This window comes from Pristis pectinata, chromosome 1, assembly GCF_009764475.1.
Source record: "Pristis pectinata isolate sPriPec2 chromosome 1, sPriPec2.1.pri, whole genome shotgun sequence".
In the NCBI taxonomy this organism is placed as follows: domain Eukaryota; kingdom Metazoa; phylum Chordata; class Chondrichthyes; order Rhinopristiformes; family Pristidae; genus Pristis; species Pristis pectinata.
Window position 1 is genome coordinate 134,751,270 of NC_067405.1, and position 18,556 is coordinate 134,769,825.

Below are 18,556 nucleotides of genomic sequence, written 5' to 3' on the forward strand. Positions count from 1 at the left end.
TATTTGGATGAACAACGTTCTGACGGAAATCCCCCAAAATCAAACCCTTAAAGTGCAAGGCCTGTTCTCGAACGATGTCGCTGAATAATCGTAAATCTGGATAAAATTCTACCCCAACTTCCTGCCTGATTCAGTGTAATTTTATGTTTATGTGTGCCCCACTTTGGGTTTACTCTTCTTGTTAGTTATTTACAGAGGCCCATCTTGATTGGCTGGCTTTTTTTTTGGGGGGGGGAAGGAGGGTCAGATATGTACATCACTACCCTCCCCAATTTGCCTCAGAACTGTGTGTAGATTTACTAACACCACACAGGCTGTTATACCTCAAGTGAGGAGGAGGGGAAGGCTGCTGAAATGTCGACTGAGTCCAATATTCCCTCACTTCCAAACAAGAAAGCTTATTGCAAAGAAATGCAGTTTTAACGTTAAGAACATCACAAGTGGTGGCATGCAAGACCCTTTTGTGGAACCGGGGCATTGCTTGCCGCATTTTTACTTCACAGCCATCACCAGGTTTTGATTTGGACACGTAAATAAACTGGCAAAGTCATTTTATTAGGTTGTGCATGTGATAAATAGGAGCACTGTAATGAAAAATGTGTGCGCACGTTTCTACATTAATAGGGACAACAGGGGTGGGGGGGGTGGCGGGTGGGGAGGGAAGAGAGAGAGAGAGAGAGAGAGAGAGAAGAAGAGAGCCCGAGAGACTGGGAAACAAAGCGTGACTGGGAATATTCTGATTCATCTGCCTCCCCGGCCACTGTAGCGACAAGCGTGTAACGTTTTAGTGCTCTCCACAGACAGTCCCTCAAAGTTTAACAACTTGCACTGTCACAGAATTACAGGAAGCCTCATTATTTTGCTGGTACAATTTCTTTTTTGCTTTATTTGAAAAGACTTAACAGGTTTTCAGCACCCAAATTCCTCCAACAAAACAGCAGGTACAAACAGATTTGCGTGAACAGAGTGTTCATATTTATTTTTTGCCAAATAATACAAGGGAGGGGAAAAAAACGTTGCTTAAATCTAGGCCAGTGACATATATTTTACAGACATTCTACACGCACTGTTGACACCAGCTCTCTACACATCAATAAAAAAAATTCTGCATTTGATACGCAAAACAACATCTACGATATTTAATATCAGAAGACTCAAAAAAAAAGGCAAATATACTCTTGGTGCCTGTTCTATCATTAATCAATTCCCACATCTGCTGTCACTTCTGCAAGAAAATGATGATATTCATCTAACCTACTCATTGACGTGTGTACAACTGCTGAAGTGTATCCTCTCTGCATTAATTTATTTCTAAATAACTTGCTTAAGGCACTTTTTGTTTTATTCTGGGTTTTACAAGCACAAAACCAATGATGGAGAGTTGAAACACGGAAGGGCACCCTGATCGTTTCAAAGTAAAAGTGTTCCCTCCTTATCGTTGGCCTGGAACCTGCTAATCTCTGGACCCAACCAAACAAGAACACAATTCTTTTCTGTCTTAATTCCTCACCATCGCAAAGTTGAATAGAAATTCAGATATTTATTTCCTTCAAACATATTTCTTCCTCTCACACAGATTATGTACAATTAAAAATAAACCACATCAATGCAGCATACGAAGTATCTTTGCAAATACAACAAATATTTCTCTGCTCGCCACACACAGAGATCTTCTTAAACAAAATGACAGTTACGCAGTTTGCATTTTCATTATCTGGTGTTGCAAACCTTTGAAATTAATTAAAATAAAAAAAAAACAATACCAGCATATTTTGGGGAATGTTTCAATCCATTATTTTAATTATAACCTCTGTCTGGAATGATCCAAGTTCCTCTGAAGACAGTGCTTTGGTTTAACAAAACTGAGTATTTTGTTTCAGGGGTTGCTGCTGTGTGAATTGCAGAAAGGTAGTCACTTTCTTAATAAAAGTATAAAAATAATATGTTGCATTGAAAATAAATCCAACGGTGGAATGCTGTGTGCGTGTAAAGGGTGTATTGTATATGAGTAAGACAGGTAATAGCTCTGGTCAATGGAACAGAATCAGGAGCTTTAACGCAGTGATGAGTTGACTTGGAGCGCCCCCTAGCGGCGGCCGCGCATCGCTGCCGCTCCCCAGCGCGGGACACGCGCTTTAAGTTGGAGCCCTGGACAAAGTTTAATAGAATTGCAACTATCTAAACCCGACCGAATATCGCACGTCTTATTTATTTTGTTTTGTTGGGGGTTCGGTTTATTTTGCAAAAAGGATGCATCATAAATTGTGTGCAAAGGCCCCGCCTGTTTTGTTTTAATGGGGAAATTTAGACTTACAAACACACACACACACACACCAATGCCCCAACCCCCCAGCTCTTTATGCAAAAACAAAGACAGGCAGGAGTCCAGCTCAGACCTGGTGCAAGCCCAAGTTCAATGTCTAATGCTCCATCTCCGCAGCCGTTCAGTAACCTTCCCCGCCAGACCATGCGCAGGATGCTTCAACGTTGCAAAAAAAAACGTTTCAATAGCAAAGTATAAACTCGTGCAAAAAAAACGCACACCTTGCACATTGGAACCTGTATTTAAAATATTTCCAATTCCTCCTCTCCGCTCCCGAAACACACACACACACACACCACTCAGACTCCCCGACGACGCGGCAGGGTTAGGAGGGAAGGATTCAATCGGTAAACAGAAAGCACCCATTGCACTCTACACGAGTCAGTGCCGGGGGTTCGCGGTGCTGGGAAGGACTGATGCAAGTTGCAGGTCCGAAGCATACTGAGCAAAATGGGGTGAAACTACAGCGGCGGAGAATTGCAATCTCTGTCACTAGCGAAAGGTATTGGAAAAGGAGGGAGAGCGCCAGATTCCTTTTGGTATTCCCGAGCGTTGCTCTGTTCGGGATAGACAGCGAGGGAAGAGCAAGCTTAGGGGGGAGGGGATAGAGAAATATCTAATCCCACAAATGTGCATTTAAATAAATGAAACTTAGAGAGGGAAAAACGTGGCTTCCGATTTCCAAATCATTTATTTATCGCTTTAAAGCATTTCACTGAATCAGGGCCGGGATCGTTTTCAAGGGGGCAAATTGCTAATTTTCCTTCTAATCTCCCCCTCCCCAGAAAAACATCGCGCTGTCAAAAAAATTAAGAATTGCAAAGCCTCAAACTCATTTACCTTTACAACGAGTTACTGATCTCTCAAATAAGAAGTCTGCGCTTTATAGCCCCATAAAGACGGAAGCGAACACCAAGAAGAGCGTCTATTCTATATTCTTTTCGTGAAAATGCACACAATAAATAGCAAAACGTCTTGGATTTATCTCCTATTTAAGCAGTCCTTGCATTAAAGCATTTTTAATATCTACAAACAAAATGCATTCCCCACTCTTATTTAAATGCATTTACCTTTCTCCAGTTTGCAAAAAAAATGCAACCGATCCTCAACAAAAAAATAAATGAGATTCCAACCTCTGCACGGAGACGCACACAACCAGCAGCAAAAAAAAGAAACATTTTTTTTGTTGCAAGGAAGAAATTCAATCGCAATTATTTTCGGAAGAGGAAAAATTAAAATCCCCAGAATTTCAGGCTAACAATAAGAAAAAGATCGCTTGTTTGAAGGGGGTTACCTCGCTGGCTGCCTCCGCAGCGAAGTGGATTTATGCTATTTCTTTTTCGGGGAGGGAGAAGAATATATTTATTTAAATTTTAGCAGAATAAAAACCATAAATATTCCGACTTTCTCCTTATTTGGCCACGTTTCGAACGTTGCGATCCGCCGCGTTCCATCCACTGTCTCGCGCTGGGCAGCCCCGCTCACGCGCCACTTGCAAGTTTTCAAACATTTTCTTTTTTTTTTAAACCACCCTCCCAAAAAAGCTACAAAATAAACAGTGAGACGGAAAAGCGGGCACCCGTGCGGTGGTCAATGCAAAGGGATAGCCCCAACTCTCCAATTGCACAAACTTTTTTTTTGGGAGGGGGGGGTTGGTTTCAGCAAAATTACAAATTTATTTTTAAAAAAACCACAGGGAGAGGCAAAATTTGCAACTAAAACAAATTTGCAAAGCGATGTCCAGTTGCTACACACAAAGATCCACATGCAATGCTCCGAAGGCTTAAAAAGATGACATATTTCCAAAAAAAATCTTTCTGAAATCTATTAAAGCGCAATTAATTTCCTTCAAATCGATTCAAAAACTAACTCTGCAGAATTAAAACTCTGAATGTTTTGTTGTCATCTTGACTATTGGAGGCAAAGTGTGCAATGCACCTCAGATTTCCCTTTAAAAGAAAAGCAACCCCCAAATAACAATATCTTCAGGCTGAAATATTATTTAAATATATGCATATTATTAAAATAAATCTATTTTATTTTGCAAAGAGGTAGAATTTTTCCTCTCTATGGGTTTTTTGTTACTTACGCGAAAATTCCCTTTTACTTAAATGCTGAGGGTTGCCTTGCTTGCGGCGAGACATAGTCGGTCACATCTGGAGCGGAAAGACGGAGACTCCAGAGAAAAATATCTTCATCAGAGCCCCTGACAGAAAATAAATTGGAAATAATGCAAAGATGGCGGATGGAGATGGATTGTGGGATAGCCGTCAGAGAGAGAGAGAGAGAGAGAGAGAGAGCTGCTACCACACACACATTACACACACACACACATTACAGCAGCAAACACACACACACATTCAAGTTCAAGTGCGGACGTGACGCGCCCGCGAACTTGAACGTCAAGGCGGTGAATTGGCCGCCAGCTCAATGAGGGCTACTACTGGCAGAGGCATCACACTGTAGACAGCGAACCTTTCATTCACTCACTCACTCAATCTCTCTCTCTCTCTCTCTCGCACAACAAACACAGGCGGGACCTGATGCAAAGATGCGTTTGCATCAAGTACTCGTTGCATTCAAGGCATTTATTTTTGGAAGGGGGTTGTGTGTGGCGGGAGGGGGGGGGATGGGGATGGTGTTGGAAGAAATACGTTTTTTTTAATTTTACATTTAGCAGAAACTTTGTTGCAAGTTCCATTAAGAAAAGGTGCTTACGATAGGAAACAATGCTTTCAATTTATAGCAAACTTTAAATTCGTCGCCATTGCATTCTGAAAGTTAAGGTGGGCTCTCTCGCCCCAGCGCCGTGCGAGGCGAATGCCGCCTTATAATTATTTGTGTGTGTGTGTGTGTGTGTGTGTGTGTGTTTTGAAATCATCTATTTCAATGAGGTTTAACTACTTAAAGAACGGTGGGGGTGGAGGAGTGCTGGAAGGTATTCATTCATCTGCTGTTATGCACACACGTACACATGGGTTAACCTGAGAAGCTACTTATTGCGATGTTCGCAGTCTCTCTTAAGGAGATGGAACTGCACCGCTTTACTACTGGCGACGGAGCGCATTGTACTGCCACTGACTCACGCACAATGAATGCGTACGGGCTGATCTGAGAATTGTAGAGTTGGCAACAACTGCTTATTTCAATGTTTGACATATTTTGTTATCCATTTTTTAAAAAAAGGAATAAAACGCGTGGAAGCTTTACTCAAACATTTTCATGCCCAACCGACACTGAACCCCCATTCATCCCCTTGGAATGGGCACAGATGAAATATCGACCACTCACTGCAATGTGCACAATCTGTTTTTTTTTAAGTGCGTTTCCCACCCCCCCGTGAAATGTTATTATTAAGAAGCATAATGCAAACAGTGAGAACATTCGTTCAGCCGCGATAAAGCCTTGCGCATAATTCCGCCCAAAAGCGGCGCGGGAACTGGGATCAGATTCCAATGTATTTATTTTTGTGAAAGAGTTTTATTTTTCAGTTCACAGAAATGACAGCAAGAAATGAGCTGCTTTGGTTCAGGCAGTCCTATGAATTAACACGAACCATATCCAGGCGTGTATTCAGTAGAGAGGAGGGGAGAAAAACACCGCACACGTTATCAATTATGATGGGGAGGGGAAATGATGTTTAGGCAGAATATGGAAGGTATCATCGCCTCTTCATCGCTGGCTTACGGTATTGATAAGTAGCAAAAGAAAATACAAGCCACTGACTGACAATTAACACAATATACTTTCCGTTTACAAAGCCACACCTCAGTATTGATCAGTATTATCTTTAGATAAATCCCACTCGCATTTTGGATTACAACTTCCTTTTGAAATAATATCGCGGACCTTTAATTATTTTTTTAAGAAAATGCTATTTAAATCGCACTTATATTTAGGGGAGGTGTGCAGCCTGGAAAACTTATGATGTTTTTTTCGGAAGGAGTTTGAGTTTTTAAAAGAACAGAAAATATTTTAACAACAGTGAAGGACTCACAAGCACTCATTATACGCTGTGTTGCTGGGGAAGTGTATTTCGTTAGCAGAGGTGAGGATGATTAACACCAGAGCATATTTGTTAGATTATTACATAAGTATAATCTCTCTCACACAAATCAAAACCCAACAGGAGCTGCTGAACTGTTAATACCTTCGCATGGCAACATTCTGCATTCATTTTTCTGACTAAATCAATTGGGTTGATTTTAAATAAGAGTTCCGTCACACACCGGCGAAACATGTGCAATGATATCATTTAACTTTGCTACTTTCCAATGTGTGGCCGGTGGCAGCGTATTTAAATGAACAAAAAAAGGGAAAACAATTTAATTGAAAGGTATTTTAAATAGCACATAAATGTAAGTGATTGCTACTTCTCCTCAGCTACAGCCAATATATTTGTTTTCAGTCCCTCGCTCCTTCCCGCCAATATCATGTTACAGGAAATGCTTCGCTGGAGGTGAGAGTGGCAGAGGGGAGATATAACTGCTTGTCTCCCCCTCCTCTGGTGATACACTGGTACCACATAGCATCTCATATATAAGCTTCTGCAAGATCAGCCGAGATCAATGAGGGAGTTGGTGTGGATGGGGTAAGAGATCCCTCACCACCAGCTCTGCATGACGTCTGCCCAATGGGTGGGTATCCGAGATTTGCCATCTGCAGAGCTGTCCGACTGGCTCAGGGAGAGTGTTCAAGTGACGTGTGCTTCTTTGGTCAGAAGAAGGTTCAATCTAGAGGGCATACGCCATCCCTGGCTCCCTGGTTATCCAGATTGCATCTCCCTCTCAACAGGAGCCTGGGAGAAAGGACACTCATGGTTCTGAAAATGGTGTGAGTGATGGCAGAAGCGCGATTAGCAGCTCACTGACTAAGGGTATGGTCCCATGAACTCACACAGCCAACACCCTATCCAAATGGCCTATTTTGCAACTTCCCATCTCCGTTTTTTTTCCTTCTGAAAACATTCAAAGATATTAAGACATGCACAGAGTTTTATTTTTAATGTCCCCATACATTTGGCACACAGCTTAATTACTGGAAACTCGGGGATTTCAAAATAGACTTAAATGTGCAACATGAAATTGGCACCAGTTAGTTCTAACCAAAACTGCCTGCTCTTTATTACTATTCCCTTGTCTGACTCTCTTTTCCACGTCGTTTCAACTCTGCACTCAACTATTCCAACACTCTCCTCTGCACCCTCCTTACTTCTGCTCTCCATTGACCTGAGATCATCCCAAACTATGCCGAGGGTGTCCTAGCTCACACCTGAAGACTGGCACAAGAGAAGTAAAGCAGAGCGAGAGAAGTAAATATTAACAGGTTAATCGGACCCTCTAGACAGGAGTCCTGGGATTTTTGAATTACTGCTTACCAGGCACCTCTCTTTGAATAATATTTTCACAAATGTGAGTGTCTCTGTGTATGTTTTAATGCGCTCTTGCTTATTATTAGTCTTATTTTGCCAATGACAGCGAATTTTATTTGCAATAAATTGTATCATACATTGAATTCAAAGCAGCACAAATCTGTGCTCTGTCTTAGCAACAGCAGCAAGTGAATATATGACGGAATCTGTTAAAACTGGAGTTGTAAAATAAATTAACTGCATCGGACCAGATACATGTTCATCTCCCCACATGCGAGGAGATAGGTAAAGAGGCTGAGGTGAAATGCAGTTCCACATTCAGGGCTCGGTTACATATTGCCCAAATGAGAACTAACTCCTTTCATCTGTATTTTGTTGCAGTTGCTTTCTCTCTGTTTTATTTTCTGAATGGCAAATATTCTCTCAACCCCATCCCTTCCTTTTCTTGAACAATTAAAAAGACTACTAAAACTGACAGGGAGACACACTGTGAGATGCCATGCATCTAACTTGTGCCCTGCAGAATTGGCAACAGCTGTTTAAGTTAGCATTGGGCTTGTCAGGTTTTAAAGCTGCAGCGTTTAACATATGCTGCGATTTAAGTGTTTGTTTCTTTTTTTCTCTCTGGTTAAAGCAGGTTACCTCTGACAGCAAACTGCATTGTTGGGCATCCAGATCAAATTAAAGGACAACATGTGTAATGCAAAATAGGCACGTTAGGTATTGACAAATGTTCCTCATGTTTATTGCACGATTTCTCTGTCTGACAGTCTCATCTGTACTTCTGATACCTCTGGTCTATTCTTCACCCTCACTATACCTTGTCTATTCTTCACCCTCACTATTTCTGACCTGTACAGAGAGCGTCCTATCTCGCATCCCAGCCATGCGCCTGATAACCTGCACTGGGCAGTTTTAAGCAATGACTGAATGTTCAAATTCCTATCCGTGTTTTGTTTTAACCTCTCAAACTCCTCAATAGTCTGTACCTCAACACCTCCAGCTCTCTAACCTCGCTTGCGCCCTTTTAATTCTGGACTTCCCCCAAATGTAATCCCTCCAACTTTGGCGACCGCGTCTTCAGTGACCAAGAGTCCAAACTCCGCAAATTCCCTCCCCGAACCCCATCCGTCTCTCCTCAGGCACACCTTACTATCTAGACGAAGGTGTCGGTCACTTGGCTTCACATCTACTGATGTGGTTCGGTGAAAAAGTGTGGATCCTGTGAAATAACTTAAGACGTTGTACTTAGTACATCAAGGGCGCCGTGTAAGGGAAAGACCCTGCAGGATTTCTGTAGCACACACTGGACGGGCGAGTTATCCTGCAATCAACCATGAACAATCTTCCCTGGGAAACAATGTGAGAATTGTTTTGAATTATCCATCTATCAGTGACATATCACCACAGAAACCCACAAAAGGGTTAAGGTGGCGATATTTTAAAACATATATTCAATAAGAAAACCCTTCATGATTAAGGTTTGCACTGTGTCCTTCAGCACCCCGCTGACACGGTGTCTGATCTTACGCTTCAAAATACATCTTGACCACAAATGTTACATAAAAACTTGGAAAGCTGAAGCAACTTTAATCCTGATCATTGCGTTTTACCTTCCTCGCTGCCGCAATAAGAAGGGTTAAGCAACAGATGAGTCTCCCAAACTCGTCTGAAGCAAAAATGTAAAATACCGATGGAGGCATCCTTTAGCTGTTAAAACCTGCCTGGACATATTGCCCAGGGTGATGGGCAGGGTGATATCGCTCCACGAGTGACCGCCGCCAAGTCCACACTACGAAAACTCCTGCCACACTATTAAAGTGCGGAGCTGCTAAACGGTCACCTTCATGATGCGTGGGGCTCAACAAACTTTACCAGTGACAACAGCGTAGTTGACTTGAAGCCTCGAGGGATGGGAGGAAGTTTTGAGATATATATAAAAAAATGTTGGGCGCAAACTCGGTTTCTTCGTTGGCTTGCAAAACCCTCTCTTGATTGTGTCTGGACTCTCTTGACTTTTATTATGGGCTATCACAGATGGAGGATCGCGTCCGTGGGCATGGGAGCTGGTACAGCACTTGATTCCAAGTCGGGAAGTCCCAGATACAAATCCTGAATGGCAAAATCGACTGGATTTGACTTTGCTTCTGGTTTCTGCTGTGCTGATCAGTGAACTGTCCCCCGGAAGGAAGGGGGACGTTGAAGGTGGAGTGGGAGCAGAAATGGCGTTCCTTACCTTGTTCAGATTATTTTCTCTGGCGGCCAATCCCATAGTATGACAGATTTGGGGATTCTGTGATTGTAAACCGACCAACACACACCACACACAAATTGCTCATGTTGTGAGGCATTCATTCAGAGACAATAGACACACAGGCGAACCGACGCAGTGAAAAACAGCTACTTGTAACAACAACATTGACCATCAGCATTCTAAGTAAATGCAATTAGCTGTTTTCTTCAGGAGAACTAAATGGGAGGCTTTTCCTTGCAAGAGCTTACATTGTGCACTCATTTACTTCGTCACAATGCAGTGCAATGTTCACCGTTCAAACCCAGCACTGCATGTTTGTTAATTTATTAAAGGAATAATCGTTTAAAAAGACTGAAATTGTTTATTTCTCTCTCGCAGGCACTGTTCGCATCAGCTTACATTCCATGACTGGAGAACTTGCTCAGGGCATTTTTGGAGGGCGGGAGTGCGTGAGAGAAGCGTGGCTGTTGATATTTTTGAAACTTTAATCCTTTTTATTTGAAAAAAAAGTTCCCAAAACATAGCGAATCGGCAATAAATAAAACCACAGAGTTAAATAAAAACAATAATGGTTCCCTCACTCAGAATATACACCATCAGAGTAAACATTGGCGATTGGACCAAGGGCCTGAAGTAAAGTTGCGAACAATTTGCAAGGAAGAAATTGTCTTGCTAAGTAAATGTTTGCTTCTAATTTCCATTATGTTTGTGCGTGAGTGTTTGTGAGTGAGTGTGCATTGATTTAAGAGTGCGGGTAAGTCGTCGAATGCTACTGGTTTCATGAGTGCGAGCCTGCCTTCAAGCCATATGGTCGTGGATTTAAAGCTGAGAGTTTCAGATGATTTGATTGCTGACAACAAAGAGGGTAACCCCGTCCTAACCCACCGCCCCCCCCCCAAAAAAAAGCACACACCCTCAAGTATGTATTTAACTAGAATGACAGAAACCCTTTGCAAACCTTTGAAATAGGCTTCCTTTCCTACGCTGTTATCCCGGAGGTGGTCTCAGGTGCCCAGGTCCTGTGGTGTAATGTGGCAAAGCTGCAGTTTAGTACAGAAATCATTCTCCGTTTAATACAGTGGATAAATCTTCAGGTTTAAAACATAAATTAGAGGTTCCTCTCATATTAAATGGGAACGGCTGCACGGTGGTAGCCGCTTCCTTGTTTAAATATTCTTTCTTCCAACATAAACGAACACATAAACTAAGGCTCACGTGTTCCACATAAAGTCAGCCGCTATGGATAATCTAAAACAAAAAGAAAATTCGTCTGGGCGATGCTCTTTTTCAGCGCTTCGGTTCAATTTCGGCAACAAAGAAAGATAAACGCCGGCAAGCGGCTCAGATCGCACATAGTCACTCAGTCAATCACAATACATTGTAGACGCATAAACACAGGCTAATTTGCGGCGGCATTGGAGCTGATACCGGGAGCTCAATGTGATTGTCATGGGTAATGTTTTAAAGCTGTAAATACATTGTAGAAATATTCATTCTGGAAGTTCTGGAGCAATGCATTGGAATTTTCTCCTCTACTTTCTACTTTTACTTTATTATTTTTGTAACAGTTTGGGGATTTGTATTGGCACCAACGCTCACCACGCACATTCACTCACTACACACAGGCTAATCTTCACGGTTCATCGTGGCCACCAACCATTTGCAGCGGGATTTTGCCGGCAAGATTTCAAAAACTACAGTCAGCGAACAGAAATCGTTCCTATTATTTTTTTTCTTTTAAATTGCGCCTTACCGTTTGGCAGGCGTCGTTTCTGCTAATTGACACTGACTCCAGGCGGGCTGAGTCATGTGAAGTCTGGCCGCTGCTGGTTAGACCCTACACTGTACTTATCTAGGTGATAAGGCTCGCACAAACTGCCCGTGCACTTCTAATTGAATCTGAGGTCCGTCAAAGTGTTATGCTTGTACTGAAAAACAAAAGGAGAATTCTGATCAAAGTTTTCCCGTTCACTCGCCAAGGGGAAGAAGGTACGGTTAAGGAAAACACAACTTGGAAAATGTAAAAAGAAAAGGCAGAGAACTGAAGGAGGGAGAGAGAGAGAGAGAGAGAGATGGGCGGGAGGAGTTGCTCAACCGACACCGTCCTATCAAGAAGGAGCGTGCCCATCAATCAGCCTTGACAGTGGGCGGTGTGAGAGCTTAGATCTGTGACATGAGAATGGAGTGGAGTGCGTTTGTTTACAGAACACGTTCCGTTCCTGGGGCTCATCACCATTCGTCCCTACTGCACATGAATCATACACTTAGCAGGCTGAAAACTTCACTCTTTACTCAGTAACAAGCTTTCCACTCTGTAACCTCTTCCGCTCTCACTTTTAAAAAAAAGTCTTTCAGGTAGGTTTCGCTTTTTGAAAGTGGCTTCCCATCAATAGTGAAGTTACTCCAGTCCGCGTGTGTCGGTGACGGGAATCCCCGTGGAAACGAACAATCCTCCTGAGAACGATTCCACTTTAAGAGCAATGTTTTCCATTGGAAAATTCTGCTTCCTTGGAGGGATTACCTGGATTTGTCTTTCCCCTGGGGACAGCTCAGTTTCATCACGGCAGGGATGTTACCTGTGATCTTACACCGTGTTTGGACACTTATTTTGCCAAACATTTACAAACTAACGTCTGTAGCATCAACATTTTAAAACTAAGAGTTCTCTGAAACTCTGGGCTATGGAGGGAATAAAGATATTTCAGGCAGTTTTCGATTGGAAAGGATTTCTTAGTGGGCGTCGAGTGGAGCCACGTGTGGTGGCAAGAGGCGATGCCTCCCAGGTGCGAATATCCTTTCAGTACTCGCTGTCTAGTTTGCAAGTAACGAATAAACACTCATCCGCCAGCCCCATGGATCAGTACCACTAGTTATCCTGGTAAACAACAACAGAGAGACCATTACAGGAATGAACAAAACCAAAACATCTTTTTCAATTTATTCTATTATTTCAATGCAGCAGAATAAAGCAATTATGATATCACCTCCTGCAACAAATAAAATTACAACCTACTTTAAATGGGCAACCTTGCAATACCCTTCTGTCAGTCACATGAAGATGTAATTACATCATAAAGAGTTGGTAATATCATTCTAAGAGTCACATGAGCTCATTAATGTCCAATAGTGCACACTGAAGAACACTGCCACCCCATAGTAACACAGTTGATGCTGACAGCACACCTATAATGTATATATTTTCTAAATAAATTAAAAGGAAAACCTTTAAAAGGCTGTAACCTGATCTCAGGCTTCCGATTCTGTTTACCAATTGCTCAGGTTTCATTGCAATGATTTATGATGTCATCCAAGCCCCTTAATTGGGTTACAGCCTGGTAACTCACCCCCAGGTACCTATTATTCTCTGTATAATTACAATATGTTTTGGTGCCGTTCTCTTGCAGTGTCCTTGTACAATTAATAGGCCCTCATGCATTAAAACTATTGCATCCCACTCAGAACTTTACAGCAGCAGCAGGTTATGTAGCAGGAGAGCAGTGGAGAAACGGCAAAGCGTTAGAAGGCTGAACAGCAAAATTACCTTGGGAGGCAATGATGCAGAATCTTATTCTCCCCTTCCAGCCATTATGTTCCTTGCTGACGTAACACCCACATAGTTCCATATTAAATGCTGTCCACTACCATATTTATTGGTCACAGGGTGTAGACATTGCCGTCAATCAACACTTATTTTCCATGCCCAATTGTCTCTTGAATCGATGAAATTGGTGGGCTATTTCAGAGAGCAGTTGTGGGTCAATCACATTGTGGGGCGGGATACACAACAAAGAAACACCTGTACTCTTTTAGGACCAAAATAATAAGGTGAGAATTTGCAAATAGCTAAGGAAATCTTTTTTCTGCAGCCAAACAGCTTTGCTCTAGAGTGGCACTATTTGTGGAGACACAATAGACTGCAGATGCTGGAGTCTGGAGCAACACACAGTCTGCTGGAGGAACTCGGCAGGTAAAGCAGCATCTATGAGGGGAAAGGAACTGTCAACGTTTCAAGTCGAAACCCTACACCAGGTCTGTCCTGAGTTCTGATGCAGGGTTTCAATACAAAACATCAACAATTTCTCCCCCCCCCCCTCACCCCCCAGATGCTGGCATTAGCTGTGTTGGAGTCCTCTTCAATCCGACTACAATCAGCTCCTGGTGGATGCTTTCCACAGTAGCAGCTAATACCCCCATCAACTGTAACACCAGTTTTGTGGGATGAGGGGTGGATTTGACGGCTCTTCTTGTCTTCCCTCTTCTTCATTTGTCTTGTCTTTACGTGGTTTGCTTGTAAAAAAAGTTCCACTAATTGATTGCCTGCTGTTTATATCCACGGACATGACCAACTCTACACCTGTTGTCTGGTGAACCATCCAAAAAACAGAAAAACATTTACTCTCCATTTTATAACAGAATTTGCATCATAGACACAATGGCCCAGGTTTGAGATACTGCAGGTGAATCAGTACCACATTATTATCTACTAAAAGTTTTGTACGTGTCCTGATCAATATTGTTGTTTCTGTCAATGTCACTAAGAAGTAGATTAGTTGGTCATTACCACCTTGTTATTTGTGAGAGGTTGTTGAGTAAAAAAAAAGGTCCCAAGGTTCCCTTCATTATTACAGTGACTTCACTTCAAGAAAATACTTTGGTATGTCTTGGGGTTGTGAAAGTTGTTATTTAACTGCAGTCTCTCCTTGTCAGAATAAGTGATGCAGGAGTTACATACGAGACTATATTGAAGCTTTCCTGATAGCCAAGAGATAATTGGTTTGCTTGGTCTTACAGACTTGAAGGACTCTAAATTTAATGTCTAATATCTTCCACTACTCACTCGTTGGATTGTGGACACTACGATTGTCTTGATGAAGCTTTTGGCTTCTGTCCATTGTCCAGTACTGGAAAGTAGTAGACAAGGTTAACCTCAAACTCAGATGCAATTTCTTAGTTTGGTTAAACAGCCAACCAGTACTTGGATTCTGGGATCAATAAGTTTGTGCACTTTTCTTCCAATGAAGCCTTGGAATTCTGTACAATATAACCCAGAGAAAGTTGCCATCTGGATGAAATTTGTTTTCTTTAAAACATGGAAAACTGTGAATACATCAGAAACCTCTGTCCTTCCTGACTTTGTGCTATGTCACCAGATGGCAGTCTCCCGTGCTTAATGAAAAAGCATTTGTGAATTTGTGTTACAGCACCTGATTTCCTATTAGTGCTTGACCGGCTATCTCGTCAGCAAAGCACCTTGGAATGTTTCACCATGTTAAAGGTTATCATTCAAGTGCCAGTTGTTGGTATCTGCATCGTGGCTTTGTAAAGGTTGCAAGGTGACTTTGTAAGCGCAGCAGGGAAAAGATTGCCCAAAACGCAAACTTTCCAAAAGACCACAAGTGGGGAGATAATGACGCAGGGCTCAGTGTGGGAGTTCAGAAGGGTCAGGATAGGTTTGTGCTGAGTAGGCAGAATCCATGGACCAAAATGATGGGACCTGGGATAGAAAAGTTTGTGAAGACACTCCTGAATCAGGGCATGGATTTGTATGAGAAGGTCCTGGCCTAAAAAAGGAACATGGGCAACGAAACTTGACATTGTTGATACTTGCGATGCCAGGAAGAGTACTAGAGATGCTAAATAATGGGGTGATATGAGTGGGGTAGAGGTGCAGTAACAGTGTCCGTGGGTACGGTTTTGCAGTGGTTAAGTTACAGAACTGGCAGCCAGAGCTCTGGATCATTGACACAGAGACAGGAGTTCAAAACCCACAATGGCAGCTGGGGAATTTGACTTCAAACAATTAAATAAAGCGAGAATTAAAAAGTTAATCTTACTAAGTATGAATTGTTGTAAAAATCCAGCTGGTTTATTCTTATCCTTCAGGGAAGGAAATCTGCTGTCCTTTACTGGTCTGATGTATGTGATTCCAGACACAACAACTGCTTCCTCCGCTCTGGGGCAGTTAGGGATGGACAATAAATGCGGGCAATGCCAGTGCTGTCTGTCTCCTGTTGAACAAATAAAAGTGGGAATGAGGTGAGAGGTAGCCAGGCGGCAGAGGTGGAGGTAAGTGGAATGGAAGGTGCCTGGGACGTGGTATTTGCAACTCAGGTCAGGGACAAAAGGACAAGCAGGTTACAAGTCAGTGGCAACAGGGATGCTAATGACAGGGGCGACAAATAATTTGCTTTACCTGCCTCCTCCCCACTTCCCCTGCTTATTGGAGACAGTACTTGTTGGAAAAAATATTGAGTGTTATTTTTAGTAAATCGCTGTACTCAATATCTCTGTAAAAGAATCTTTCTTCACAAGAGGGCTGTAAAGTATTATAAAGTCAATCCTTTGTGTCCCATGACCTTCACCTATTGGTTAGAAAATGGCCAGTGCACTAACATCTGAAAGGCTGTACAGGAAATCTTTTTGTTTTATCCATGCAGTATTACATATCCAGTTTACATAAACCCTTCAACATTTTGCCATGGAGTGTTCAGAATCTCCTCTGTTGTCAACGCTTGTAGTGATAGGTGCTTGTTAACGGATGTCATATCATGAAGTCCTTTCACTGGGTCAGCCCTTTCACTTGCTCTGACCTCTTCTCAGGGACATGCAGGGAAGATTTACTGGAGCAGTTCCAGGAATGAGGGGGTTTCAGCTGTCAGGTTAGATGGGAGAAGCTGGGGTCATTCTCCTTTGAATTAGGAAGTTTGAGAGATTTGACAGGAGTGTACAAGATCATGCTGGGTTTAGAGAGAAGCTGTTCCTACCTCAAATGCTTCAAGGATTAAGGAACAGGGATATAAAGTTTTCGGAACTTTTTCCCAGTGCGACAATGGCTAACATGAGGGAACATAATTTTAAGGTGACTGGAGGAAGGTATGAGGGGGATCTCAGAGGAAAGTTTTTTACACAGAGAGTGGTGGGTGTATGGAACGCACTGCCGGCAGAGGTGGTGGAGGCAGATACATTAGGGACGTTCAAGAGCCTCTTAGATAGACACATGAATGAGAGAAAAGTATGGGCCTATGTGGGAGGGAAGGGTTAGATAGATCTTAGAGCAGGATAAAATGTCAGCACAACATCGTGGGTGGAAGGGCCTGTACTGTGCTGTAATGTTCTATGTTCTCTGTTCTATGAAAAAGATACAAGAGATAGCATCTGAGGCAGTTATGATCTGGAATTCAATGCTTGGGTGTTGCAAAGAGAATTAATCCCGAAGGACTGCCAAAGACGAAGGCCTATCGTGTCCTGAAAGGGTCATTTGGATGGGTATGTGCAGACAGTTGAGGTGGTTGCGAGTCCTACTATAATCTGCTAAGCCCCCTAGGTTAAGAATAACCACAGGTAGACCAGCAGGGATAAGAGGGTTACGAATAAACTCGGTCTAAGGCCAGTTTTGACCTGGTGATTTGATTCTGCTAAATTCTCTGGTGCACCTGCTGCGTGGACACATCTGGACCTTCAATGAGCACAGGATGCAGTTTCAACAGAAAGCCCCCACCCCCATTTCCACCCCCTCCACACCCCACTTCACTGAACAATATCAATAACCTGCCAACATTCACACATAGTCTTAAGCATGAAGCAACCCCAAGGTGGCAGAGTTGGTGTTATCGATGGTCCAGCCTGACCATCAAGAAAGGATGAGGAGAAGCGGTGTGATTAACAAGCACGGCTCGGCATGGTTTTGAACTCCTTTGCTGTCTTTCTTTGCAGTTCAGTCCCATGCACACACAGTGAGGCCGCGGCATCTCCCGTCCCAGAGCTAATGGTACTGAACTGTTGGCTCACACTGCCCCCTTTTGGTTTATCTCTGCTCCTACACCTCATTTCCAGCTCCTGTCCCCAACTTAGGAACTGTGAGATGCTTTTCCTCTGCACCTTCCCCAACTCATGCATCCCCTGGCCAAGCTAGTGTGCTTTCCCCAGCTACTGAACAGTATTGACTGCTGGTGACAGGCACCGGTAGGGGTCACACCTGCCAGGTAACATATGTTTGTCTTGGGAGAGAGATCTCCATAGTAAGGTGAGTGGAGCTTGCTTGCTGCCCTGCTGCATTAAACTCCAGGAAACCTGTAAAAGGACATGTAACTCTTAAGGGCATCGCAGTGCAGCAAAACAGGCAGATCAAACAATGATTTTGCTATCAAAATGGGCGCTGATTCAGAGAGCACTTGCAGAAATGCTTTTATTTTGACAACTCACAAAGCGCTGGAGGAACTCAGCAGGTCAGGTGGCAGCTGTGGAGGGAAGTGGACAGTCGACGCTTTGGGTCGAGGCCTTTCACCTGGATCTCCCGGTTGCCAGCTATTTTAATTCCCCTCCCCACTTGCACACCGACGAACCTGTCCTCAAGACTCCTCTGCTGCCAGGGTGAGGCTAAATGCAGACTGGAGGAACAGCACCTCATAATTCCGCCTGGGTAACCAACAGCCCAACGTACTGCTCTTCTGCTTTTACTTTGAGCCTGGCTTGTAAACGTTCCTCTCCCTCTTTCGGATCCTTCAACAGCCTGAGCCAGAGGCTGCTGCAGGTATGCAGTGAGTGGTATCATCCCCCTTTACCTGCAACCCCCCCCACCCCCCACCCCCAACCCGAGGCGAGACAGACA

The 18,556-nt window shown here is 43.1% G+C and overlaps 1 protein-coding gene across 2 annotated transcripts in view; it reads right to left on the reverse strand.

The window, feature by feature from the left end:
- LOC127573687 (B-cell lymphoma/leukemia 11B-like) overlaps positions 1–4,611 on the reverse strand; it is a 173,627-nt gene extending 169,016 nt beyond the window's left edge. For both annotated transcript variants that reach the window (XM_052022125.1, XM_052022116.1), the window contains exon 1: positions 4,413–4,611. In XM_052022125.1, the coding sequence (XP_051878085.1) occupies positions 4,413–4,467 (55 nt within the window). In that variant the 5' untranslated portion in view covers positions 4,468–4,611. The remainder of the gene's footprint in view (positions 1–4,412) is intronic.
- Between the last annotated feature and the right edge of the window lie 13,945 nt (positions 4,612–18,556).